General features: G+C 40.6%; 1 protein-coding gene across 11 annotated transcripts in view; it reads right to left on the reverse strand.

The window, feature by feature from the left end:
• ICE1 (interactor of little elongation complex ELL subunit 1) overlaps positions 1 to 18,527 on the reverse strand; it is a 35,341-nt gene extending 16,814 nt beyond the window's left edge. For 10 of the 11 annotated variants that reach the window (XR_012653777.1, XR_012653778.1, XR_012653776.1 and 7 more), the window contains exons 1-13: positions 18,410 to 18,527; positions 17,575 to 17,633; positions 15,980 to 16,015; positions 15,521 to 15,538; positions 14,607 to 14,718; positions 13,537 to 13,613; positions 8,443 to 8,480; positions 6,479 to 6,561; positions 6,165 to 6,204; positions 6,022 to 6,078; positions 4,240 to 4,329; positions 4,104 to 4,157; positions 425 to 777 (exon numbers count right to left, since the gene is read on the reverse strand). Coding sequence is in view for 8 of the 11 variants with exons in the window: in XM_075052363.1 (XP_074908464.1) it covers positions 425 to 777; positions 4,104 to 4,157; positions 4,240 to 4,329; positions 6,022 to 6,078; positions 6,165 to 6,204; positions 6,479 to 6,561; positions 8,443 to 8,480; positions 13,537 to 13,613; positions 14,607 to 14,718; positions 15,521 to 15,538; positions 15,980 to 16,015; positions 17,575 to 17,633; positions 18,410 to 18,499 (1,107 nt within the window). In the remaining 3 variants the exon portion in view is untranslated. Of the gene's footprint in view, positions 1 to 424; positions 778 to 4,103; positions 4,158 to 4,239; positions 4,330 to 6,021; positions 6,079 to 6,164; positions 6,205 to 6,478; positions 6,562 to 8,442; positions 8,481 to 13,536; positions 13,614 to 14,606; positions 14,719 to 15,224; positions 15,375 to 15,520; positions 15,918 to 15,979; positions 16,016 to 17,574; positions 17,634 to 18,409 lie in introns of those variants that run through there. The other variant, XM_075052362.1, reaches the window with a different exon arrangement.
• Between the last annotated feature and the right edge of the window lie 7,565 nt (positions 18,528 to 26,092).

Raw genomic sequence — 26,092 nt, forward strand, 5'->3', positions numbered from 1 at the left:
AGACTTCTTTACCTACCTACTATCATTCTAAGATTACTGGGAAACAACATCTAGCAGGCTCCCCTTGACTTTCAAGCTATGGAATTTTACTATGAAAGCTGTGCTTATAGCCAACAGGAGTTGGGACTGTAAGCCTGCAACGCTGGGAAAAGAAATTATGACAGCAGTTGAGACACAGGTGACTTTGTTTTAAATATACATCTGAAAATTATGTTTCGCTTCCTTTCACAGGCAGTATGCTAGAAGGTAAAAAAGTATCTATATGGATCTAAACACTCACACAGAGACCCTTTCAGGGCATGAGTAACTAATACTGATACTCAAAAAAAAAAACCAAAACAAAAGCCCAGGAATATCAAATCATTATTTTTGCAGTAATTATATGACCAAGTTAGTGCCAAATCAGACACATCCTGAAACTCACCTGTGTAGTTGGTGGTGAAAGCTGTACTGGAGAAAGCAGAGCAGGGAGAGGCCTGACCCAATTCAATATATCCATCACATTTCCACCTGGGCCCTTTTGCTCCTGATCAGAGAAGTCTGAACTGCTGTGTGCCCCATCTGTCTGTATTATCACACCTACAGTTTTATCTTCACCACTGTGCAGACATTCTTCAGTAGGCCTGTTCTCAACACAGTCACCTCCAAAAGGCTCAGTACTCGCTTGAAGTTGCATGGCTGTTAGAGAATTTTGCTTTCCAGCACTTTCCAGCGAAGAATACCAAGGTAGCGTTTGGCCATCACACTTCCTGATCTTTTGGTGGATTTGTACAGTTTCTAAGACATAAAAATATTGTTAAGAATTTTTTCCCCTCCCATTTTTCTTTATAGAGATAATACATCATTAGTAATAAGAATGCATTACCATCTTTTCAAGTGATGTTCCCATAGACTAGTAATAAGAAGCACTTAATGTCACTTTCAGAAATATTTTCCTTACAGAGATCAAATGTTATCATTCACAAAAAATTCTTTTTTCATGAAAAAGGTCTATGTCTGTGCAAACAGCTCCCCCCAAACCACTTTCTGACTTGGATCATTAAGACTATTCTTACCAATTTTTCTTATCAGGAAGGGCCATACTGGGTAGGACTTAAAGTCCATTCAGCTCAATGATTTATTTCAGTTTTAGCCCAGTAACTGATGTTCAGGAAAAGCAGGACAAGCAAGCACTGACATTCCCCACTCAGGCTGTAATTCTCAGCTTAAAGCAACCTGCAGCTTTGAGCCAGCAGCTGTACTTGCAGATCAGTCACAATTATACCCTGCCATAAACACAGTACCAGAGTTCTTAGCTATATTCCTAGTTTTATGATTTAATACGCATACGCTTTTAAAGTGTTTGTTCTTTAAATTCCAATATTGAGTCTAATCATAGAAGATTTTGTCTTTAATGGTGTGGCTTAAAGCTGAACCCTTAAAAAAACCCAACTTTCTTAAAAGTGAGGTTTTCCCTGCAACATACCTATGCACAAAGGAGTTTGAACCACTAAGACAATGAAAGATACTGAACAGCTGACAACCCTTTCAAGATAATATCAACTATACCAGTTTTATACAGTTATTTTAGTAGCAAGAAAGCATGTCCAAATGCTCTGTGTGATTCTTTGCATTGTACTTTTGGTTTGTTCCTTCTCAAATCACACTTTCTATTATTAACAGTAAGCCATTTCTTAATGCATGCAGACAAAACACATTGCCCCAGGAAAGTCTAAACAGTAGAGACAAAGAATTTAAGTATCAATTGTAATTGTGCTAGATACTTTTAACAGTGAAAAGGTGGCCCAGTTTTCTGAAATTTAAATTCTATGATTTTATAAAAAGAAAAGATTACCTCCAATAAAACAGTAGAAATCAACAATCCCAAAACCCCAGTGCGCCACATGGAACTAGAACCTACTCTGTAGCATTTGCAATTCTTATACGACATTTGTACGTGTGACCTTGTTTATAGTGCTCACAAACACTACTGGATGCAATATCAGCAGTATTCAAGCAAGAGATCAAGCCTTTCTGTGTACATCCAAGTACCATCGCACAGTATAAAGAACAGCACACGCACAAAATGGTTTTGAACAGAGCGTGTATTGATTTAATTGGCACAACTTGCATTCTGTTGGAAAAATAAAAAAAGAATAGTGTGCTTCATTATTGCTGTCAGTGCTTATCCACTACTATAACTTGCAGAGATACTCCTGAAGCAGCATCAATGGTAGCATCAGATTTGAAATACTAATTTAATTTGATAGGTGAAAATGACCTCCCAGCGATCTGTCTCCCAATAACCTTTAAGCACATTCTGATGTGTTGGATCAGCTAAAGGAGTTAGTAGGAAAACTGATCAAAAACCCTATTTCCAAGATCCATCTCTCTCTATCACCTCATTTTCCCCCGAGGTAAGTAAGCTCCGATATCTCCTTTGGTCAAAGTAGCATCTTACAAGTTTTAAGATCCAGGCTGACAGATGAACTGACATTCTCTGGAAAAGATGCTTCAGTAATACTACCATCAAGATGATTTGATCTCTAAGATGAAACCATTGTAATATGGGACAAGAAATTAGGGCAAACTTATTAAGACCCTTTTTTTTTGCTAGAAGATTGCATCTGTAAACATAAGCATTTTGCTATTATGAATCCAAGGTAATGGCCACTTTCATGAGAGGCAGAACAACAAGATGGCTGTCCTAGACTGAAAGTGGGGAAAAAAACAAACCAAACCCAAAGCAATAGAAAGTAAGATAAATTTCTACGATATTTAGCCACTCCAACAAAAGCAAAAAAGGGACTGACTAGAAGACACTGTTATGGACAATTGCTTCTTTTTGTGAAAATATTGTAGTTTCCTTGAGAAGATGTGAATAGTAAAAGATGGGACAGGATGCCTGGAACCTAAAGTTCCCCTTGTGGTGGATGGGAAGGGGATGACACTAGAACCTGATAGCCCTGAAATCACCCACATTTCAAACTCTTCAGTTTCTTGTGCTTGTTCCTGTCATTTCATTGACCCTTGATCAAGAAATCAAATTCAGAATCTCAGGGGACAACTGTCTAGCTCAGTTTTGGAGCTGAAGCCACAGATCTGCTGGATTAAACTGGTGGGAGTGGGGTTGATAAACTGGCTTATGAGCTGGTCCTTATATTTTGGCACCTCAGAAGTGGATTCCACTGGAACACAATCTGAAACTAGATTCATTGGGATCTACACTGGTAGCAAATTTTCAGACTTAACAGGGTGGGGAGACAGGATAACAGTTCACCTTCAAAGCTCTTAATAAGGTAGGGTACTTATCCCAGACAGTATCTCTACAGCCTGAGTTACAGAAAACTGAAGTAGTAGAGAAAATAAAAGAAAAATGAGAGATTAATAAGCACATTCTGGAGAGACAACTAATGCAGTTTCAAGGCACCTATTACTCTTGAGGGCAGAAGGAAAGTGACATCTGTTATGTGAAGTTAAAGCAGGTCAAGTTTGCTGTGAACCTGCATGGGGATAACTACTCAGATTATTTTTTGTTATTATACTGAATACCATGTTACAAAATTAAAGCTATCACCAAATTATATGTTTTGTTTCTTTGTATGACTGTCTTTTAATACGAAAATTAATGCACTGTTATCTATTATTCAGGCAGGAATGAATGAAGAAAATGGTGGTAACAGCTTCTTAAATTTTACAATCCAACTATGTTACCATGTGTTTGTTTCAGACTAAAAAGAGTGCTTGCATCCCATAATTCACATTATATACTGCAGTTTATAATGATATAATAATTAAGGTATAAACATGAGAGGTGAGTTTTGACTACTTAGAAATAGTCGAAGCAGCTGATAGTAAAAGAATTTGATTTCTCAATTGCAACAGCAGATTACAACAGCTTTCCTTCAGGAGACCTTTCCAGTTTATTTGGCTGTTCAAATTAATATTTGCAATTATTTTCAAATATTCTAATCACACATGTACTTGCCCAGGCAATCATTAAGGAAAGTATTTAAGTCTGTCAAAAAAAAGTGTCATGCAAACAGTACCCAACCTGATGATATCCCAGTAAGACTAAATTAAGGCACTTGTACATTAATAAATTCACATTTACTGGAACCTACCTTCTGTAACACTCAGTCTTCTTTTTTCAGGCCATGCCTTATCCTGAATAGAAGCTGAAAAAATGTACCAATATTTAATTTTGGTCAGAAAAAGAGACCAACTCAAGAATATTCAAGACTTTGCATGCCATCTCACCCAAGACAGGATCATTTTCCTGATTCTCTCTTTTTCCTGTTGCACTGTCAATGCACATCCAGAGTTCTTCTAACAAGAGCTTTATTTTTTCTGTTAAAATAAATATTTTTATAAATTGAGGAAAACTTCGATTGCTCAGAGAGCTACGAATTTATGTTTCTTTATTTTTACCTAGAACACATACATGCCTACAACAAAATACACACAACAAAAATTAAGACAAGGGACATTGGGACATTTTAGCTTCAGAGAAAGAGAAATGCTAGATGCCACTGAGAGAATGGATCCTGTATTGGCCATAGCCACACAGCAGACTGAAGGAACCATTGCAGAATGCTTTAGCTTTTCCTTTCTACAGTGAGGGTTGCAAAAAGTTGTAGCAGCACCCAGAGTAAAACGTAAAAGCAGATTTGAATGTAGCATTAGTGAAATTAAACAGCTTTCTAAAACAACTCAGGTGACATGAACATAAATGGGGGAGGAAATCTTTTAGGAGAAAAGTATTTATATCACATTCTTTATGCGCACTCAGTAGTAACTCATCTTAGTCTTATCACGGAGTAACAGCACATTAAATATAGCTGAATTAATTACCAGGCCACAACTTTAGTAAACATTGTCTGGACTCCTAACATCACCATTGCTTGGTGATGCCAAATTACCTAGTTCCGGAACAAGAAGGGCAGGTAGAGAGGGAGAAACAGACCAAAAACTCAACTAAATACACAAGCACCTCACCTACTTGTGCCAAAACTATCATCAGATCCAACAATCAGGAACTGAGACTATTGGTTTTATGCCAATTCCATAATTCAAAGACCACTGTGAACTGCTACTATTTTATGAAGAGACATATTAAAAAAACCCTCAGCACATAAGCAGAAAACCTGCCAAATTTTCCATGACAGCTATTAACAACAGTAACAATTTCTCATCAGTAATAAAGCCTTGCTGCTATCTGAAGTTCAAATTAGAGTTCAGATCTTAATTTTCCCATTTTGCCATTAATTAAAAATTAAAGGACTAAATTGGGTAGCAATTTAGTACAATCCAAAAGGCAGTAAAAATATACCAAGACACACAAAAACTGACAAGGTCTACCTTTTTCAGAAAAGTTTAATTTTGGCAACAAACTTTATATACAAATATTGCAAAGCAAGAAATAGAACAGGGAAGTTGTTCTTTTGCCTGAAAACTGCCTCCAGAATTTCTAAATAATTCAAAAGCAATACCAGTATTTTAAAAGACTGCAAAACTGCAAAAAATAAATTTGCTTAAAGTTTGGCCTCAGTACTTTAGAAGTAGTTTAGAAGGAATTTGCTACATTACACAGTTAGATTCAGATAAAGTCAATAGGATAAGAAACAACTACTTCCACTTGATTTACAGAGCCTCACACAGAAATTGTAGCAGATTACACTCCTATCTTGTGTCTTTTGCTTTGCATGCTTCAGGATTTCAATGAACTTCACAGACAATGGGACTGTTTGTATTTTTCTCAGTGTTTGCATTCTGTTTAATATTTGCACTTCAATTGACTTCACACACTCATGGTGTAGACTACTCATTTTAATGACTCAAGTATTTTCCTTATTGCAAAACTAAAAATAGTAATCTATTACACTAGTCCTTCATCAAAGTAACATATCTGTATCAACCACATCTGCTCTTACAGCATTTCTGTCACTTTCCTCTGTTTCCAAAAACACAACTCCAGAAGAGTAGCAATAAATTCATAATAGTTGGTTCTGCACAGAGAAGGGTCTTGCAAAAAAATTTTACCTTTGTCTATATCTGTTGTAAGATCTTCACTTGAACTCTGGGTCTCCGCATGCTTAACTATTAAAAAGAGGAGAGGGGGGGAAGTGAAATGTTCAAATAGAACAATACTACACATAAATCTGAAGGCAAAGGTGAACACTTACCTCGTCTGCACTTCTCTTTAAGTACACCATCAAGTTTTCCCTGTTAAAATTAAATAATACTAATTTTTCATGCCATACATAGTTTGTAGAGCATCTACTCTTAATTACCATGAAATCTAAATCAGCATTTCAAAGGTCATGCTTCAGTTGGAAAATTTCTATCTCTTAAGGTGAATTGCTATGTTTAGTTACTCAGTATCCCCAACAAATGTAATTTTACTATTTCAGTATCTCTATTAATAGTAGCTTCCTTCCCCCCGCCCCCGCAAGAAATACTAAAAGAAGCTTCATCCAAAAGACCAGGAAAGTCTTACTTGTGCCTTCTTTAGCTCCTTTTCAAGCCTTTTCTTTTCAGTTTTCAGTTGTCTGAAGTCCTGTGTATGCTTTGTTGCAGCCTCTTCAAGGAGAATGAAAATGCAAGTTAGAAACTACAATATATAAGGGACAACTAATTTAAGTAATATTGGTCACCAGTTTGCAAATCAAATTACCAGAAAAATAATAATGATACTGTGAAATACAAATCTACCGAAGTTATATTTTGGCTCATTTAGACAAAAACTCATGCAAACAAGTATGTCATCTTCCACTGCATAATCACTGTTCTGAACTACTGAAATACATTTATTAGTTTTCTCACTTACATGCAAGAATGAACAGTGGGTCATATTGTAATGATACTGTACTGTAGAACAATATACAAGTGAAAAAAGGGAATAAAATTAAGAATGAGGTGCAATGTTTTTTTCATGTGTTTTATTCTCTTATTTAAAGGAGGGCTCTGGTTCAAAGATGAAACACTACAGCCAACTGCGTTAGAAAGATGTAGATAGCACTCAAGACTAAAAATCAGAGAAGAGTACCACATCTCTTAATGTTTAACACACCTGGTAAGAGTGCAGATGGATGGGAATAAAGAGTACAGGGCAGGGAAGTGAGGGCTGAACGTGAGGCTCCTAGGGAAATTCTCAAGCAAGAGAGATACTTGAGAGAGCTCCTGAGAGATGAGCTTAGTGACTTATACATGGACAGCAGAGAAAAGACAGATGGAACTTGCCTGCTGATCAGATGATGTCACAGAAGAGGGCATATCAAAAGAAAGAGCATTAAAAAGGCAGCTCAAGTGGTAGTTGACAAGAAACAATCACAGGAAAATTTCAGATTGACAAAAGATACCAGGTTAAAATACAGGGTCTGGGATATTTAATGAACACAGAAAAGAACAAAACAGATAAACTAGTCACTCAAATTGGACTTACTGCAAACTATCTCACAGTATTTTGTTCTAACCCTGCCAGAATTTGAGTTTTGAGGGGCAAGAGGTTATAAAAACCTTGCTGCCATATACTGGAACTCCAAAATGCTCATAAAAATAAACAACCTGTACCTGTACTTTACAGTAGGATTTGTATCTAACACCAAGATACAAGTCATTCAGTTCATTGTACTTTAAACTGTAGTAAGCACAGCTGTAAGTGTGCCACAAATGGAAGTATTTGCCTTGCCAACAGTACAGCGAGTTAAGTATCAGAATGCTTTAAGCATATCCACCCTCTACTAGCAAAACAAGAAAAACACTGTGCCACGAGGCCAGTGCTTTATCTTTACTTAAAAACAAAACAAACAATCTAAAACCCAATTGCCAGAATATTTAAAAATCAGAAAACATGTGTCAGGATCACTACATATTTAAATATGATCATAACCATGACTAGAAGAATCCTGCTAAGATTATAAAAACACTGTAGCACATGCCCTATGAAAACAGACTCATTCAGCTAGACTTAATTAGCTGGAGAGGAAAAAAAACCACCAACAACAAAAACCTTAGAAGGGATCCAAGAGCAGCTTTCCTGTACCTACAAGGAGGTATCAAGAAGATGGAACGAGACTGTTCAGTGGTACATGATGGGAGGATGAGAGACATCAGGCATAAGTTGAAACAAGACAGTTTCCAACTGGCTATAAGGAAAAGCTTTTTCACCATGAAGACAGTCATGCAGTGAATGAGGTTGCCTGGACAGGCTGGGCAGACTCCATCCTTTGAGGTTTTCATGACCAGAAGTTCCCTTCCAACTTCATTAACACCATGTGCCTAAGATACTCAACAGAAAACATTCTGCAGGAGGGATGATTCAGAGACTAAGTCCCATGCATAGTACTGCCCTATCTTGCTCCTTGGGGCCTCAGTTAGAAAGTTGCAGTTACTTCTTTGGATAAAAAAGGAATCAAGAAATGGAGTAGGACAACAGCACAGCAACACAATGTAGAAAGTTACCTTCAAGTTTCTTCACTTTTGTTTCCAGTTTCTTTCTCCTGTTAAAAAAAAGGCACTAATACATCATTTTTGTTAGAATTATGTTGCATGAAAAGCCAGGAAAAAAAAAATCTAGCCATTTCAGAGAAAACACTTCCTAGACCCAGGACCTGTGAGACCAATGTGTCCCTGAAGTTGAAAACTTAAATCAGTGGCATGTTGCTGACATTCTCACAGAAACAGCTGTATCTGTTACAGAGTCTGCTCTTAAGAGAGTCAGTCCACTAATTCAGGTATATAAATATACCTTCAGCTACAGCTTGGAGTTACAAACACAACCTGAGAAAGCTGGCTTCTGGTTTTCGCATTTCTATGATATAATGCAGACAGGTTAGTTTTACTCCTTAAAAACAATTAAGCCTTGCTTACAATCAATAAGACCTAAGCAATGAGATAATCAGGATTAGCCTTCAGGATCACTTATGTCCCACAACTTTTGGTTCAGAATATCCAGGTGTTTACTAAAGCCAAACCAAACCAAAAGAAATTATGCATCCTGAACAATTTTAATTTCAGCATTTCCAACTCTATCTTATATGTAAAACACACACAGAACTGGAAAATAATAAAAAAAAAGCAAACACTTCGATTACTTCCTTCTGTTAAACCCCAGTATCCCAGAAACAGTTTTTAAACTCCTGTGATAAGTAAAGGACTCTGTCCTGACAAACACAAGCTCCCAATGCTCACTGATCACTTTCATGAAGAACACAGTTCATCCATTCCTCATATTAAAACTTGTATAATAGATTATGATTTACAGCCTAAGCCTTTCTGGATGTGTAAGCTTTAATCATCACTTCAGACATTAACTGGAATACATTTGAAAACCCACTCAGAAACAGGATGATTGACCATCTTTGGCATGGTCAGTATCAAAGCTTTTATACTATAAAGTCATAGACCAATGCTCTTTGGCCTTCTCAGCCTGAACAGGTTCATGCTTAACTCTCTCTATACTCAGATGATAGCTTTGACAGTCAAGGTGAGAATTTCAGAAACAAATCCTCATAAAACATTTTTGCAGAAAAAAAAAAAAAAAAGGCTGGCAGGGGAGAGTTGTCCTTTAGAAGATAGCAGGTAATGAACTCTCTGTAGATTATCTTCTGACCAACGCACAGAAGAGCTGCATCTACAATGTATGGACACTGGAAGCAAGGACAGGCAACATGGGAAAACTACAGAGATGCTGTTCACCATTGAAACGAGAAGATTCGTGCAGCCAAAGCTCAATTAGAGTTCAAGCTGGCCAGTACTCTGAAGGACAACAAAAAAGGCTTTTTAAAATATGTTAACAGCAAAAGGAGGATCAGAGATAACACTGGTCCATTACTTGATGAGGTCAGTCACCTCACAAACAGGGACATAGACAAAGCAGAGGCATTTAATGCCTTCTTCACCTGTCTTCAATACTGATGATGGCCCTTGGGACCCCCCCGGTGCCATGTGTTGGAAGACTATGACTGGGGGGTTGATAAACTCGCAGCCAACTCTGAACTTGTTCAAGACTTGCTGCTCCAGCTGAATGCATGTAAGTGTATGGGACCCAATGGGATTCACCCCAGGATACTAAAAGAGCTGGCCAATATCATCACAGGGCCTCTCTCCATTATTTTTCAACAGGCTTGGGCATCTGGTCCCAGTCGAGTGGAAGCTGGCAATGATTGTCCCCATTTTCAAGAAGGAAGACCCTGGTCATTACAGGCCTGTCAGTCTCACATCAGTGCCAGGTAAAGTTATGGAGAAGGTTATTCTGGGAGTTATTCTAAAAAGAGACAACACAGTCATCGGTCATAGCCAGCATGGGTTCACAAGGGGGAAGTCCTGCTTAACCATCTTAATTTCCTTTTATGACAAGGTCACCCATCTAGTTGACCAAGGGAAGCCAGTAGATGTGGTAGGGTTTTTTTTATTTTAGCAAAGCTTTTGATACTGTCTCCCAGCACACAGCTAGACAAGTCCATAATACATTGGGTAAGCAACTGGCAGAGGGGTCAGGCTCAAAAAGTTACAGTAAATGGGGTTACACCAGGCTGGTGGCCAGTCACCAGTGGGGTTCCCCAGGGCTCAATTTTAGGGCCAGTGCTCTTTCATGTTTTTATAAATCATCTTGACACTGGAGTCAAATGTACATTAATAAGTTTGCTGATGATAAGAAATTAAGAGCTGTAGACTCCCTAAAGAGTAAGGAGGCCTTACAGAGCGATCTGGACAGAGTAGAGAGCTGGGCAATCACCAACTGTATGAAATTTAACAATACCAAGTGCCAGTTTCTCCACCTGGGACAGGGTAATCCTGGTTATACGTACAAATTGGGGGACAAGAGGCCAGAAAGCAGCCCTGCAGAAAGAGGTCTGGGAGTCTGGGTCGATGGTAAGTTGAATATGAGTCAACAGTGTTACCTGGCAGCCAAAATGGCCAACCATGTCCTGGGGTGCATCAAGCTCGGCATAGCTAGCCAGTCAATGGAGGTGATTGTCCCACTCTGCAGTGGTGCAGCCCCACCTCGAGTGCTGCGTGCAGTTTTGGGCACCTCAATATAAGAAGGACATCAAACCATTAGTGTGTGTCCACAGTAGGGTGACCAAGATGGTGAAAGGTCTCAAGGGCAAGACTTATACGGAGAGGCTGAGGTCACTTGGCTTGTTCAGCTTGAGGAAGAGAAGGCTTAGGGGTGACCTCATCGCTGAGGGGTGACCTCATCGCAGTCTACAGCTTCCTCAAGGGGGCCATCAGAGGGGGAGGTGCTGATCTCCTCTCTCTGGTGACCAGCGATAGGACACGAGGAAATGGAATGAAGCTGCGTCAGGGGAAGTTCAGATTGGACATGAGGAAAAGATTCTTCACCGAGAGGGTGGTCTGTCACTGGAACAGGCTCCCCCCAGGAAGCGGTCACAGCACCAAGCCTGTCAGAGTTCAAGGAGCATCTGGACAACTCTCTTAGTCATATGGTTTAGTTTTAGGTAGTCCTGCAAGGAGCAGGGAGTCAGACTCAATGATCCTCACAGGTCCCTTTCAACTCGAGCTAGAAATGCTAGGATACAAACAACTAAGAATCTGAATAACCAGACAGCCACTAAATGCCAACATTTACCATTGCAATGATATTTGCAGCTGAAACCGTTACTTTCACAGGTGCAGTAGTATGCTAACATCATCATCAACACACACAGTTACATTAAGAAAAAAAATAGGCAGTAACTCACAAAAAGCAAGGCTTGTCGATGATGCACTTGGACAGAACTCCTCTTACGCTACGCAACCCAAGCTCCTATCTGATCTTTAAGATGCATGCACAACTGCGGCTGACAGAAAGCTACGCCAACAGAAGTTGCATTCAGAAGCAGAATACATCAGTGTTATAATATACCCAAGCTACAAAAACCATAATGTGGTTATATTTGTAATACTCAAAAGTTGAGAAATATAAACACAAACAACAACTGTGTGTGTCGTATTTATTTCATCCTTAGAGAGAATGTGATCTTTTAATTTAAATGAGCAACCTTACTTCTGGAACAGCCTAACATTTTGACTACTTCTTTCAAAGCTTGTCTGTAGAAGCAATTTCATACCTAAAACCTTCTTCACAGTGGACACAGACTCAAGTTACCACGCTTGTTACAAGCTCAGAATTGGGGAATTGCCATGCTTGTAAATATTCAAAACTCAACCAGACAAGGTTCTCAGCAACCTAACTTTGACAGTGGTATATGAAATAAGTGCAGTCTGGCAGAAGTGACAACAGCAAGTGACAACAATGCTAGTCTGCTTGTACAATCTTTTGGATAATAGCAGCTTGCTGCTGTGCCTGTGAGTACTGTATGTTTCACAAGCCAAAGATACTAGACTATCTCATTTGAGAGATGCTTCAGTTGATCATCTCCATAGCCCTTCGCTGGACTCTCTCCAGTATGTCCATGCCTCTCTTGTACTGGGGAGCCCAGAACTGGACACAGTACTCCAGGAGTGGCCTCACCAGTGCTGAGTAGAGGGGAACGATCACCTCGACCTATTGGAAACACCAAAATAGCTTAGGAACACCGAAGTTAAAAATTACAGCCAGTTTACAAGGAAGGAAGTAAAGAGTCACCAGTGGGAGTCCCACTGGGATGTGTGCTGGAACACATCAGAAATAAAAGATGACTACAAAAAAGAGCAGAAGGGTCTTATAATTCCAAATGACTACAGAGCAATCATTGGTGTTGATAAATGAAAAGTGATGCACATGGAGAAAAATAACCACAACTACAAAGTCACAACACTGAGCTGTATATTAGCTGGTTCTCTTCTGAGAGCATTAGTACCTTTCCATACAACACTGAGAAGTCAGAGTTCCCCAATACAGGTGATTTAGAGGCTAGGAATATAACAGGGTTAAAAAGCAATTAGACAAATTCATTAGAGAGTCCATCAAGAGCTGTAAGACATAACAACACACATATATGCTCCAGGCAAGGAAGCCTTTGAGTGACTGGTTACTGAAAGAACAAACTTTGGGAATTACCAAGGCACAGCTTCACAATATTCTGTACTATGGCAGCAAAAATGGCTTCTGCATTTTTGATGCCAAATCCCTACTGCGCATTTCTTCCAAATATGGTGGACAGTTCAGGGCCTGCTGAGCTGTTTCTTTAAAAACAATTATTTTAAGGACTGATTTTAAGTGCGGATCACTTTGGCAATATCATTTATATATTGGCCTCAGAGACTTACCACCACAACTGCAATGGACTGCAATAACAAAAAGCCAAGAACCACTTAAAACTGGAGAAACCACAGCTACTTCTCCAACCTCATCCTGTTCTTAAAAACCTTTGCTAAACAACCACCAAAAGCCACTTCAAGACAGGATAATAATTAAACTAATACTACCTTCCAGAGTGTTTGCTACAAAATTTAAGACCATTCTTCCATCAACTCCCTGTTTTAAGAACCCATAGGCATAAAAAGTTTAGCAAAATGGAAAGAGTAACTAGGTAAGGTACAAGAACAAGTTCTGGAGAAGGTAAGAGGGGGAAAGGAAGGGTGTGAAAAAAAAGAAGCATCACTCACACAGCATCACTGTTTACTATTTCTTCTTTAATTTTAACATATTCCAGTTGACTCTCCCGATAAATCTTGAGAGAACTCTGTGGAGAAGGAAAGCACAGTTAAAGTATGTTCTTACTGAGGGCAAAAAAAATAGATGGCAGACACTTTACCTATTCTAATGAAAACACTGCATAGCCAAAAAAGTATATCCAATGAGAAAACAAGCAAGTTGAAGTGTCAGGTGGTTCTTCTTTAAAGGCAAAAGTTACAGCAAACAAATAAATATGTATCTAGCTATCTATCTTTTGAGTATGTGCCTCCAACACCTACCTGGATAGTAACTCAAAGGGGAAGTCAAGGGCATAACTATTAAACACCATACATACAATCCTGCTTTATCTGAAAAAGTGCCATCAGGACATCAGTTACTAATGCTTGCTGAGGGAAGAGGATTTAAAAACCACTTCTAACATTGAAGAAAAACTAGGTACAGCGACAAGACAAATGTTAATATCCTACCTTGTACCAGCATGAAAAAAACTACAAGAAAGAAGGTGGGGTATTTTTTGCAGAAATAATAGTTAATGTCTAGGAATACATATATTTAGGCAATTTGAACCGCCAAAACTTTTCTTCTGTAGACTAAATCTCAGCTAAGGGATGGGAGAGAAATTAGGAATAAACTCAGGTAGCTAATAACATAAAAGCTTATGTTCAAAATGGTAACAGAAGCAAAATCCTATTCTGCATAGACCCTCTTTGCACCTTTTTAATAGTACAAGTTCTAGATAGGTCAGTAATCTAATAAGATCAGAACAGAAAACCAAAGGAATGTGAATGTATCTCCTTCCTTCCTAAATAAGGAAATAAAACCCAAATCAAAAATCATAGGAACTACAAAAGCCTGTACTTTTTGCCTACCTGAAACCTGTTGCCATTCAATTAATTTCACCTAAAACCAGAGCTGCCTGTCCCAATGAGTTGGAAATAACAATTAGGCTCATTAAAGCCTGCTTCATTAAGATGAGCATTAAATACATACATTTCCTTCAACAGAGAAAGTGCAAGTTATTTAAACCTTACAAGCACACCTTTTTCTCTTCCAACTCTGCCTTCAAGGAACCCAACTCTTCCTGGCACTTTTCCAGAGGCAGGATTTTCTGTAGCATCTGCTCCACTTGGCAACGAAGAGCAGAGATCTCTCTGAAACAGGAAGTGTAATTTAAAAAAAAAAAAAAAAAGTTGCCAAAACCATGGGTACTTTCAAACTTAATGTTCTGATTCTTCAGGCAAGTGTCTGAGTACTTTGCTTTCCCCTAAGGAAAAACGCTGTAAGAGATACCCAAAGGCTTTTAAGAGTCTATGCATTCTCATTTTTCCATCCAACGTTTTACATTCAAAGAATATTCAAGATCTTATTTAAAAACATTAAGCTGAGCCTAAAGCTAGATGCAAGCTGATATCATATGCCACACAGGAGTACTGCCCAGCTGCCTACACTGAAGCATCAGGTATAAGTGTCTTTACATAGGTAGTGCTGTGAAATAGGAACAGAGTCCAACTGCAGGATTTTTTGGCAGGCAGGATGGAGTCTGTTAAGATTATATGCTGCCTCTTCCTCTATAATCAAAGAGAGTAAGCAAGAGCACACAGCCACAACTCTAAGACAAAATGCTTTCTACAAATAGGGCTGCCCCAAATACACTTACATTTAACCACCACCAAAAGATGAGCTATGCATGTCCACTTGGTCACTTTAGACTCCTGTGTAACACAGGGCCAGGAAAGAATTTCACACAGGTAGTGTGGAAGAAGGACTGATCTCTCTCCTCAGCAAGAGTATCTTTGCTAACTATGGCCTAGGAAGCATGGTAAAAGAAAGGACCATATTAAAAGCTCAGCCTAGACCCAGGGCTGTTGCTGTTACATCCATCATCAGACTCCTAAAACCACCCAAGACACAGAGAACACAGCATCTTTAGTAAACAGTTTAAATCAAACTTACCGTTCAGCAAATTGAAGCTGTAATCTCTTGTTAAGGTAGAAATTAAAAACAGTTTATCAAACATCCTAAAGTATATTTCAATACAATCACCACTTGCAAAGAAACATCCAATAAAGACTTCCACTCAAAAAACATAGGGCTTGCAGAACTGTTTAATTGAAACATTTCAACATGTTTGAAGCAAATAAGCAGAGCTTCTTCTGTCACATGAAAAAAGTCAAGTCATTCTCAGCAACAGATTTCAAATAGTCCATATTAAGCCATATATTACACACAGCCAGATCTTAAGTGAATAGTTTTAGTTCCAAAGCCCTACTTTCTTCACAAAGCCTATCCAGTCTCTTCTTTACTAGAGGCATCATCTCTTAACTTAAACCTTAAATAAAAAGACTCAAGCCCTCTTATAAGAAATGCTGATATACTAATTCTGTAAGCACATTAATAGAAAAGTAAAGGATATCAGTGCATTTCTGTTGATACTCTGTCAGCAAACGACTGCAAGAGAAAGAAAAAAGACATTACTAATTTTCTCACCTGATTTTGACAGTCATGTCTTAGGATACCTTTCCTCTTGCTTTATAGCTAAATACAGAAAGTGTACGATGGTTTGCATTTTCTGGTAGTAGTCAATACAACCCTTCTATTTCATTAAGCCATTCAAACCTCAAATCAGGCTGCTTTAAAATGGAAAAAAACCCGCACCAACTGGCAATTACATTAATTTGTAGCCATTAACTATTTACAGCTTTAAAAAAAACAAAAACCCAAACATTATTTGATATGTTATGTAATATACATATAATAAAAAAATATATTTATAGTCACGAAATCATATCCTAGTTCCCAAACTTAAAAAGACGTTTTCCTAGCAAAGAACATATAAATGTAAGAAAAAATTGTTCAAAAGATCCAAAAAGGCTTTCACCTTTATACTATTCTCCTAGCAGCCGTAAGAGGGTAACACTCTGATCCAAGGTGTACAGTGGGCCATGGGATAGCACCAAGGAAAGCTATTCTCTGCTTTCCTCAAATGTTATGGTTTTGAAGAATAGAAAGAAAAAGGGATAGGAAAAAGAAATACTGTAGCAGTTACTCCAATACAGATGGGGCTCCATTACTTTCTCTTGTAACAGTTAAGAGTAATCAAGCAAGGCAAGAAAGAAAGGGGCTGAGCTGCAAGTAGTTAAAGGAGAGGTAATTCCCACAAGAAATGTATGCACTGGCGGAGAGAAGAGGGACACAGTTTGAAGATAGGAAAAGGAATCTATGGGCCTAGAGTAAAGGAGCTTTGAGGAAAAGGGTCCCAGTTAAGACAGTAAGGGCTTTCAAATACTTTTTGGAAACTAGAATGCAGGACTGGAATTTAGATTCACCAAAGCCACACTGACACGTATCTGGGACATAGTACAGGAGAAATAAACCATTACAATTAGGAGAGATAGCAAGGCCATTAGGCCATAGAATGGAGGTATACATAACGTATCTCAATACATTATTCCATACAATCATATGTTGATGGTTATTGAGAAGAAGTGGAAGCAATCACAGATGAGAAAGCAAACTATGAGAAGCATTTCAGAACCTTATTGTTCTGACCTATGTTCGGCCTCACTTTTCATATTCTGATATTTAATGCCAACAGCATTTCACACCCTAATGCTCAAACTAAATTCCGTTGAAAAGGTTCGTATACACCTGTGCACAACTTTTAGTTCTCATACTATATTCTTCAAAACAGAAAAAAATGAAATAAATCTTTTCAAAGAGCTGCCTCTGCTAGTATTCGTAATAACATATAAGCTGTTATAGCTAAACAATATAGCCCTGTTTTACTACAACTACACACCAATGTTTTAGGGCATAAATTAAACAAGTCTTACAGTCTAGATTTAGGACCTATTCATGAAGAAGTTACTTTCATTTCAAGGAGGACTTTGTTTTGTGCATTAACGAACACCTACATTCCACAAAATGTATTTGCTGCATTGCTTTAAGAACTTCAGAGAAAAAAAAAACCAAACAGACAAAAAAAGCACTTGCGCATTTGTACTTACTCTCCATCAATCATTTTTTGCTTCAGTGCAATTAATGCGGCTACATATTCATTTATATTCTGTAAGGAAGAGTCTCAAGTTGGTAAACAAGTTTCACCCCAAAACCCAGTACTGTACACCGTAAATAACGCCTGAACAGATTGCTAATGTTCTACACAATACAATAATCTGTCTTCTTTTTTTCAGTTCTCTTAGCGAACAAGTTACTAATTCGACAAAAACACATTCAGGTGAATACATGTAAAGAATGCAGGCTCTGCAGGAAAGTATGCATGCTTAGACGAGGCCTTACTGCAAAAGCTCTTCACACTGCCTTCGCGGTAGGTTATATACTAAACCCCCCATAACTTCTTCCCTCAAAACCAAATTAAGCTTTGGCAGCGTATTACCAAAACCCGGCACCCAGCTCACTTGAGCCGGCCGCTCTCCGTACTCCTTCCAAGCCCTCCTGGCAGGGTCCTCCCCTTCTTTAGGGGGGAAACAAACATCGCCCAGAGCGGCAGGCTACGGACTACACGCTCGCTCGGGAGCTCGGAAGAAAGGAGCCGGGGGATGACACTCCTCCCAGCGCCCCGCACCGAACTCCGGCGGACACACGCCCGGAGAGCCGCCCGCAGACCCCGGCCACCCTCCCGCCCTCCGAAAGCTCGCCGCTGCCGCTCCTTTTACACAGCCCGTTCGCCGCCGTCCCCCGCCCCAGCTCCCGCCGCACCGGGAGCGCCGGCGGCGGCGCCCAGCCCTGCCCTTCCCTCCCTCCCGCCCGCCCACCGCGGCCCCGCGTTCGCCTCCCTACAGCCAAAACCCGGCCCCGGGCGGTCCCGCGGCCCCTCGCTACCTGCTGGAGAACACCGCAATTGGCGCAGGCGGGGCCGGCGGCGGCGGCCGCGGTCCCGGCCGGCGGCGGCGGGGTCTCCCCAGGCATCATGGTGACCGCCGGCCCGGCGGCGCCTCGGCCGCCGCGCCAGCGCCTCAGCAAGGACCCGGCTCGCCTCCGCCTCCTCGGGGCTGTCCGCGGCGCTGCCTGACTAGGAGGCAGCCGGGAAAGGCGGCAGTAGGCGCTCTCGGCGGAGGCCCAGCGCCGAAACGAACGCCTGCTCCCGCACCTCCAACGCCCTTCTCCGAACACGCTTTATCTTTTATTATTATTATTACCATCATTTTTTTTATGCACCGGCACTTCCGAAGGGCGCCGCCGCGGCCCTGGCGCAGGCGCGGGCGGGGCCAGCTTCTCTCGCCTGGGCGGGACCGCTGCTGGGGCGCGGCCTGTGAGAGGGGGCGGGGCCTGACCGAGGGGCGGGGTCTGTCCGGGAGGGCGGGGCCTATCTGGGGGCGGGGCCTGTGCGCAGGGTGAATTATTTTTTTATCCCGCTGATGCTGTTGGGCTTTATTTAGCGACCGGTCTTCGCAGCGTTGGGGCTGCTCGCACAACGTGTAGCCCACCTGAAACTTGCTCTGGCTCAGGGTTTATCCAGGCGCTTCAAATTGCTTTTTCACCCTCGTCTTCCCCGTAGCGTGTACGGATTCCTCCAGGGAGTCACTGTTATCGCCAGGTCTGCAGAGCCCCGTGAAATCTTCCTTCTCGCCAACAGCAGCGCGTACAGCTGGGCGGTTAACTGGACCCTGATGAAGACATTGCCGCCTGTAACTCCTGCATAAGCGCTCTGGTCAAAAAATAGTTCAGGCTTTCTCAATCTTTCTACTTTGAGAGCTCTACGACAACAGAATAAAATACCCATTAGAGCAGGAGTAGAGTTTAAGGGACAGCGTCACCGGAATGAGTCGCTCCCTCTGGGGTGAATGAATTTCCCGTGCGAGGTGCCCTTCCCAGGGAATGGAGCTGAGCACCACTCGGTTTAGATCTGAGAGGTTGGGGCCGTGGTTCAGTCAGGTAACAAGGCGATTAATAAAGGGAGAGAGTTAAGAACAGGGTTCTGCAGAAAGAAACTGCGCTCTATCAGAAAGAAGTGAATAGAGATGTTTTCAGAAGAGTTCAGTGTTTCTTGCGACCATTCGTGCTTAAGTGAAAATGTTATCCTGAAAATTCTTTTTTAACATTGAAGATGCCCAAATTTTCTAGTTGTTTATACATCTTCTATAAAAGCTCATAATTTTCAATGCTTCAGACTCTGAATACATGCAGAAATAGGCAAGCAAACTTATGAAAATTCAGTACTGCCATTTTATTTTTTAAGTTCTCGTTCCTTGACAAGAAGAAAATTTTTTAAAATTCTGTTTTAACACACCCTACAAAACTGGTTATTAAAAGCATTTCCTTAAAAAAAAAAGATATTTTAAAATTTAAAACAAAGAGTATGAAATAATAATGTAAACTATATGCTTTTTTTTGATTGCACTTAGCTTGAGTAGGCCAAGAAGAAGAGAGATGGTAGGGCCTGGAGTTCAGAAGTTCTGCTTCGTTACAGCTCAAGTAATGAACACATCAGAATTCAGAGAGGATGCACGGGGATGGGAGGGCACTAGGAAGGGCAGACAAGATCTAAGAGAGGAGGGTTATAAATCTGGAATTTAAAAAGCCCTGTGAGTTCAACACTAGACTGATACAGGGCTAAGATGTGTGTGCTGTGAGGTCTGAGTCACAGAGACTTTGGTCCCTTTTGTTGATGATAAAACAGAAAATTGGCCACTGTTGATAGCTGTGAATCTCCTCATTGCTGAATGGGGCCATTTAAAAAGAAGGAAATGATGCCTGCAGGGTTATTGTGTTTATTTAGCAGAATTGAAATAGCCGGCAGCATGTAAACATGATTTCTTTGCTGTTGCTCATAGAGACAACAGAAACTGTCCTTCCTGATTCTCATGAATGAAGAACGGAAAGAATCAGACGCTGATGTTCCCAAAGAAGTTCTGCGCAAACAAAGCTCAGGTGGGCATTCATAGCGCAACAGTGTCGTCCTCTCACCACCAAGAACTGAAGGCACTATTGATGATGGGTGCAATTAGAGAGGCTCTGCAGAGGCGATGCAGATGCCCAGCCATCTTCGCAGCTTGTCAACGTGACAGCACCATGGCCTCTGGCTCTCTCAGCTTTATAGCAGAAAAGTTTATTAACTCTAGTAAGCTTGTAAGAAACTCATATTAATCCAGCACTATAGTTTTATTTCCACATACTCCCCAGAGAGCTCTTGCATAAACAAAGACTTACAGGACTGGATTATGTTTGAGATGTCATTGGATTTACTGTTGGAAGCATTCTAATGCAGCCTCCAGTGGGGACACACTTAAGGCTGATTTTCATCATTAGTTTATTAATTCGAGAAATTATTAGTGACTATCATTGTCATGAATAATACCACTTTTTTTTTACATTAGTTAAGAACTCTGAAATTCTATTTCGTTAAAAAAATGTGTAAGTGCTGAAAGAAAGCAGTAGAGAAGTACTGCCACTTACATAAAATCAAGATGTGAACTAGCAGAATGAAGCAGCCAGAAATACCTGCTGCTAGCCAGAAATAGCAGTCAGAGATTGGAACATCATATTATGAGCAAATCAAACCCCCAAAATCTGCATGTTGGATTTCAAGCACCTCTGACTCAAAGGTGCTTGACTGATAGGAGGCAGCTGCTTGTGGAGGGAGGCAGTCCTGAAGGACAAAGGAGTGCAGGAAGGCTGGATGTTCTTCAAGAAGGAAATCTTCAAGGCGCAGGAGCAGGCCATCCGCATCTGCCAAAAGATGAGCCGGGGAGGAAGAAGACCAGCCTGGCTGAATGGAGAGCTTTGGCTGGAACTCAGGGAAAAAAAGAGAGTTTATGACCTTTGGAAGAAGGGGCAGGCAACAAGTGATAGGGTGAGAGGAAACGGCCTCAAGTTGTGCCAGGGAAGGTTTAGATGGGATATTAGGAAAAACTTCTTCACCTAAAGGGTTGTCAAGCATTGGAACAGGCTGCCCTGGGAAGTGGTTGAGTCACCATCCCTGGAGGTATTTAGAAGATGTGTAGAAGTGGCAGTTAGGGACGTGGTTTAGTGTTGGACTTGGCAGTGTTAGGTTAACGGTTGGACTTGATGATCTTAAAGGTCTTTTCCAACCTAAATGATTCTGTGATTCTATTCATTATTAGGCCAGCGGCCTCCAAACTGCTCCTGTCTGGGGTTCTGTGCAAGGAAGTAGAAACTATTTCAATATACTGTGTCGCCCATACCTTCTTCCTAGATAGTTTTACAGTTTCATCAAAGTGAAGTTAATGAAAGACTCCTGCTTATTTCAGTAGGTATTAGTTCTTGCATGTTACACTTCTGCTTTGTAGTTTTCTGGAAGAATAGCTCAAAAAGTGGAATATTTCAAATAACTAGAATATTTTCAACCAACAAATTCTGGGTTTTTATAGACTAAGTCAGTTCAAATTCTCTTGGCAAACAGAATATTTTCCCACAGTAAGACTTCAGTTACATATTATTCCTGGGTTAAATACTTTCATTAGTAGGCAAGGAAACCATGATTCTTTCATAAATATGTTTAAGAAAATATAAAAAAAAAAATTCAAAATGTGTTATGTGTTATGTAAGCTGCAAAATTATTTATTTAGTAAGTGTTTTGAAAGATAATTGATTTCATAGTAGGAGTCTTGGTTTTATTTTAGTATTCACAGCCAGTGCTTTGATGCCAATGACAGTGTATTGACTGTGCTAGAAATCTTTTCAGCTATAGCAAGAAAATAAACAGTAAAAGTGGATTGATTCAGTCAGTGTTTTGAATTGCAGTTGTTTTGTACTTAGAACTTGGGTTTTGTATCAGTCCTGTCATAGCTAAGTTATAACAATGCTTATTGTTTACGGTTGGCATTCAGCAGATATCTGTCGTAGTGTCTTGGGTTTGTTTGGAAAGGTTTTGGTGGTAGAGGGTCTTCAGGGGCGGCTTCTGGGAGAAGAGACCAGGAGCCGCCCCCATGTTGGATAGAGCCAATGCCAGCCGGCTCCAAGACAGACCCGCCACTGGCCAAGGCCGAGCCCAGGGTCATGCCCCTGTGATAACATAATTAAGAAAGGGGTAAAAAATGCTGCACAGCAGCTGGGAGACAGGGGTGAGAATATGTGAGAGAGACAACCCTGCAGACCCCCAGGTCAGTGCAGAAGGAGGGGGAGGAGATGCTCCAGGCACCGGAGCAGAGATTCCCCTGCGGACCGTGGTGATGAAGACCACGGTGAGGCAGGCTGTCCCCCTGCAGCCCAGGGAGGTCCATGGGGGAGCAGATCTCTGCCTGCAGCCCAGGGAGGACCCCACGCCGGAGCAAGTGGTTGCCTAAAGGAAGCTGTGACCCCGTGGGAAGCCCACGCTGGAGCAGGCTCCTGGCAGGACCTGTGGCCCCGTGGAGAGAGGAGCCCACGCTGGAGCAGGTTTTCTGGCAGGACTTGTGACCCCGTGGGAGACCTACACTGGAGCAGTCTGTGCCTGAAGGACTGCAGCCCATGGAAGGGACCCACGCTGGAGCAGTTCGTGAAGAACTGCAGCCTGTGGGAAGGACCCACGTTGGAGAAGTTCATAGAGGACTGTCTCCTGTGGGAGAGACCCCACACTGGAGCAGGGGAAGAGTGTGAGGAGGAAGGAGCAGCAGAGTCAATGTGTGATGAACTGACCACAACTCCCACTCCCTGTCCCCCTGTGCTGCTCGGTGGGAGGAGATAGATAGAGAAGTCGGGAGTGAAGGTGAGCCCGGGAAGAAGGGAGGGGTGGAGGGAAGGTTTTTTAAGATTTGTTGTTATTTCTCACTACCCTGCTCTGTGTAACTGGCAATAAGCTAAATTAATTTCCACAAGTTGAGTCTGTTTTGCCTGTGATGATAATTGCTGAGTGATCTCCCTGTCCTTTTCTCAACCCATGTCCTGGTTTCAGCTGGGATAGAGTTAACTGTCCTCCTAGTAGCTGGTACAGTGCTGTGTTTTGAGTTCAGTATGTGAAGAATGTTGATTCGGCAGGTGAGTTGTTATACACTCCTTAGCGGATTCCGACTTCCATGGCCACCGTCCTGCTGGAGTCTCATTAAAATCAGTGAGTGGCAACCAGCTTTATTGAGAATAGCATCACTTCTGTCAATGCTCTGGCAGAATTTAGGTACGTTTAGGTAAAGCCATCTTGCTTGGCTGCAGCCTTTCTGCTAACGCCAAGGCACAGCAGCCATTTTTATAAAGCAAAATTACAAGATGACAAATTTCACCATTCAAGAAACTTTCACCTTTGCCTTTTCTCCCTCCCCCAGTTAGCAAGTTATAATGGGAATTGATCACAGGTAGGTAGGATCACAGTTGTCCCTCCCAAGGGACAATTAGGCAAAGGATCCACTTTATGTCTTTTATATGAAACTGTTACTGCATAAATATGAAGCCTTTGGAGCATGGACCAGAATATTCCGTTCATGGATAAGTGTCCGAACTATTCATTCTTCCCTCTGCCCCTCTCCTTCCTGGTCCTGTAAGCTAGGGAATAAAGAGATTTGTCTTCTTGTTATTTACCCAAAGATCCTTACTTTCTTTTTCTGTTGAATGGTTTGGCAGGAGAAACGTGACTTCACTGCTTTCCTTCCCAGTCCAGGGTAGCAGCTAGACTAGTGATCGGAATACTGAAAGCAATTTAATCTCAAGGAAAAAAAATAAATCGTACTGACATAATAGCTATAAGATAGTACATGCTAAATTAATCACACTAGTGTTTGTCCTGGTAAAAACTTAAGACTATGACTTAGCCTATGATATTAAGAGAACAAGACTACCTTGTGTCCTTTTTCAATAATTTCAGGATCCATATGAGTTTGTATTTTATCCTGTCTAACTAGAAACATACATGAGAAATAATTGGGAGACAAATAAAAGTTTAAGAGACTGGAACCGAATCTCTCTCATATGGAGATAAGTATCGATTTTAGTGAACTGCCTCTGTGACTGGCGTATTTAAGATCAGAATGCAAAGTAACATTTTAATCTGTATTAAGTTTTATACTAATCCAATATCAAAAGTAGTACCTCAGCTGAAGTCACTGTATCCAGTTAACAGAAAGTTTGCTGAGATCTCATTCCTCTCCCTAAACTGTATTTCTTTTTCATCTCCCCCCTTCCTAGATTTATTTCTTCCTGTTTCAAAGCTATTGCAGTGCTCAATTTTCACAAGGTATCTTCACAGCACATCCAAACAGTTCTCAAGTTGCAGGATTTTGCAAAAATATAAGCATTTTTCTCCCTTTTTTCTCCTCTTACCCATTTGTTTTTTGGTGAGTTTTCTGTCTGGTTGCTTGGTTGGTTTTGGTTTTTTTACTTGTGGAAAAACTACATTTAGTAGGTTTTTCAAATGGCCATAGAGGCAGTTCCATCACATTGAACTGGCTGCATGAAGTTGTGCTTACAAGTTCTTTCCTCCTTACTCAAGCTCTTTTAAGTAATCAGTCATCCATTTAGACCACTGAACATAAATGTTTTGGAAGCTGATCCTTGCGTTAAAAGGGAATGGAAATGAGGGGAAACTTGTGAATTGACAATACACTCTAATGCAGTGTAATCTCTGTTAGTCTTGCCAGAGATGAATTAGCTTTCACACTTATGAAAATACTTCTGAAAACCAAACATTTGCAGTTTCAAATGAATATGTTTGGCTCTAAAAGGCAGAGTGCTAAAAATAGAAATTATATTCCCTGACACGTACCAAAAGTTTCTGTTTCCCCTGTAGCAAGCAACCTGAACTATATGCATTGGCTAAGCAAAAAGGCATTTAATGCAAGTCTGTTTGTCATGTAATATTGTTTACCTCTTTGGTAATGGTTATGAGAATGTTCTGGTTTAAATAAGGAAACAAATAACTAATACATTCACAGTTTCTTCACCCACTCCTTTCTGGAAGCAAATCACAGTTTTCTTCCCTCTTTGGAGGAGATTATTGTGCATACCTTGCACAGATGGAAGCCACAAAATAGCTCCAGTGCTACCAGCTGCTCTGCCAGTTTTCCAGAAAATGTCTTCCAAGAATATGCTTCAAATGCTGAATTTCTCCAGGAAAAATAGTTTTTACCTCCTAGCTACCAATGAATGTTTTTTCAGTATCATTTTTCTTTCATGGGCCATTTCTTTTATGTAGTACTGTACTTGACAATGCAGTGCATGAGAGAGTCATACAAAGAGCAGTTTAAAAGTTCAGTAAAAAAAGGAAGCCTTCAAAAGTGTCATTGACATGAAGCATATGAAAAAATGCCTACATAGATGTGATAATACAAAGGTAAACTGTAGTCTAAGAGTCAAACTCATCATTGAGCATTCTGTGGTGAAGCCTAGATCACGTAGATTCGCTGTTGCACTTCAAAAAACCAAACCTTTTTGTCTTTCTGTTTCTTACATGCTCAATAAGGGAAGAAAGAGTATATCATGCATGAGGGTTGCAAGGCTTTCTTCTTAAATGGGCAAAAATTGTTCTGATGGATAGCACAGTAAAATGGTTTTGCTTTTATTATTGTTGAAAATCCTGCCATTTATTTGGTATTTTCAAGGAAAGGGATACCAGTGCCCCTAGAACTTTTTTTACAAGTT

The sequence above is a fragment of the Buteo buteo genome, chromosome 20 (assembly GCF_964188355.1).
Source record: "Buteo buteo chromosome 20, bButBut1.hap1.1, whole genome shotgun sequence".
NCBI classification, from domain to species: Eukaryota; Metazoa; Chordata; class Aves; order Accipitriformes; family Accipitridae; genus Buteo; species Buteo buteo.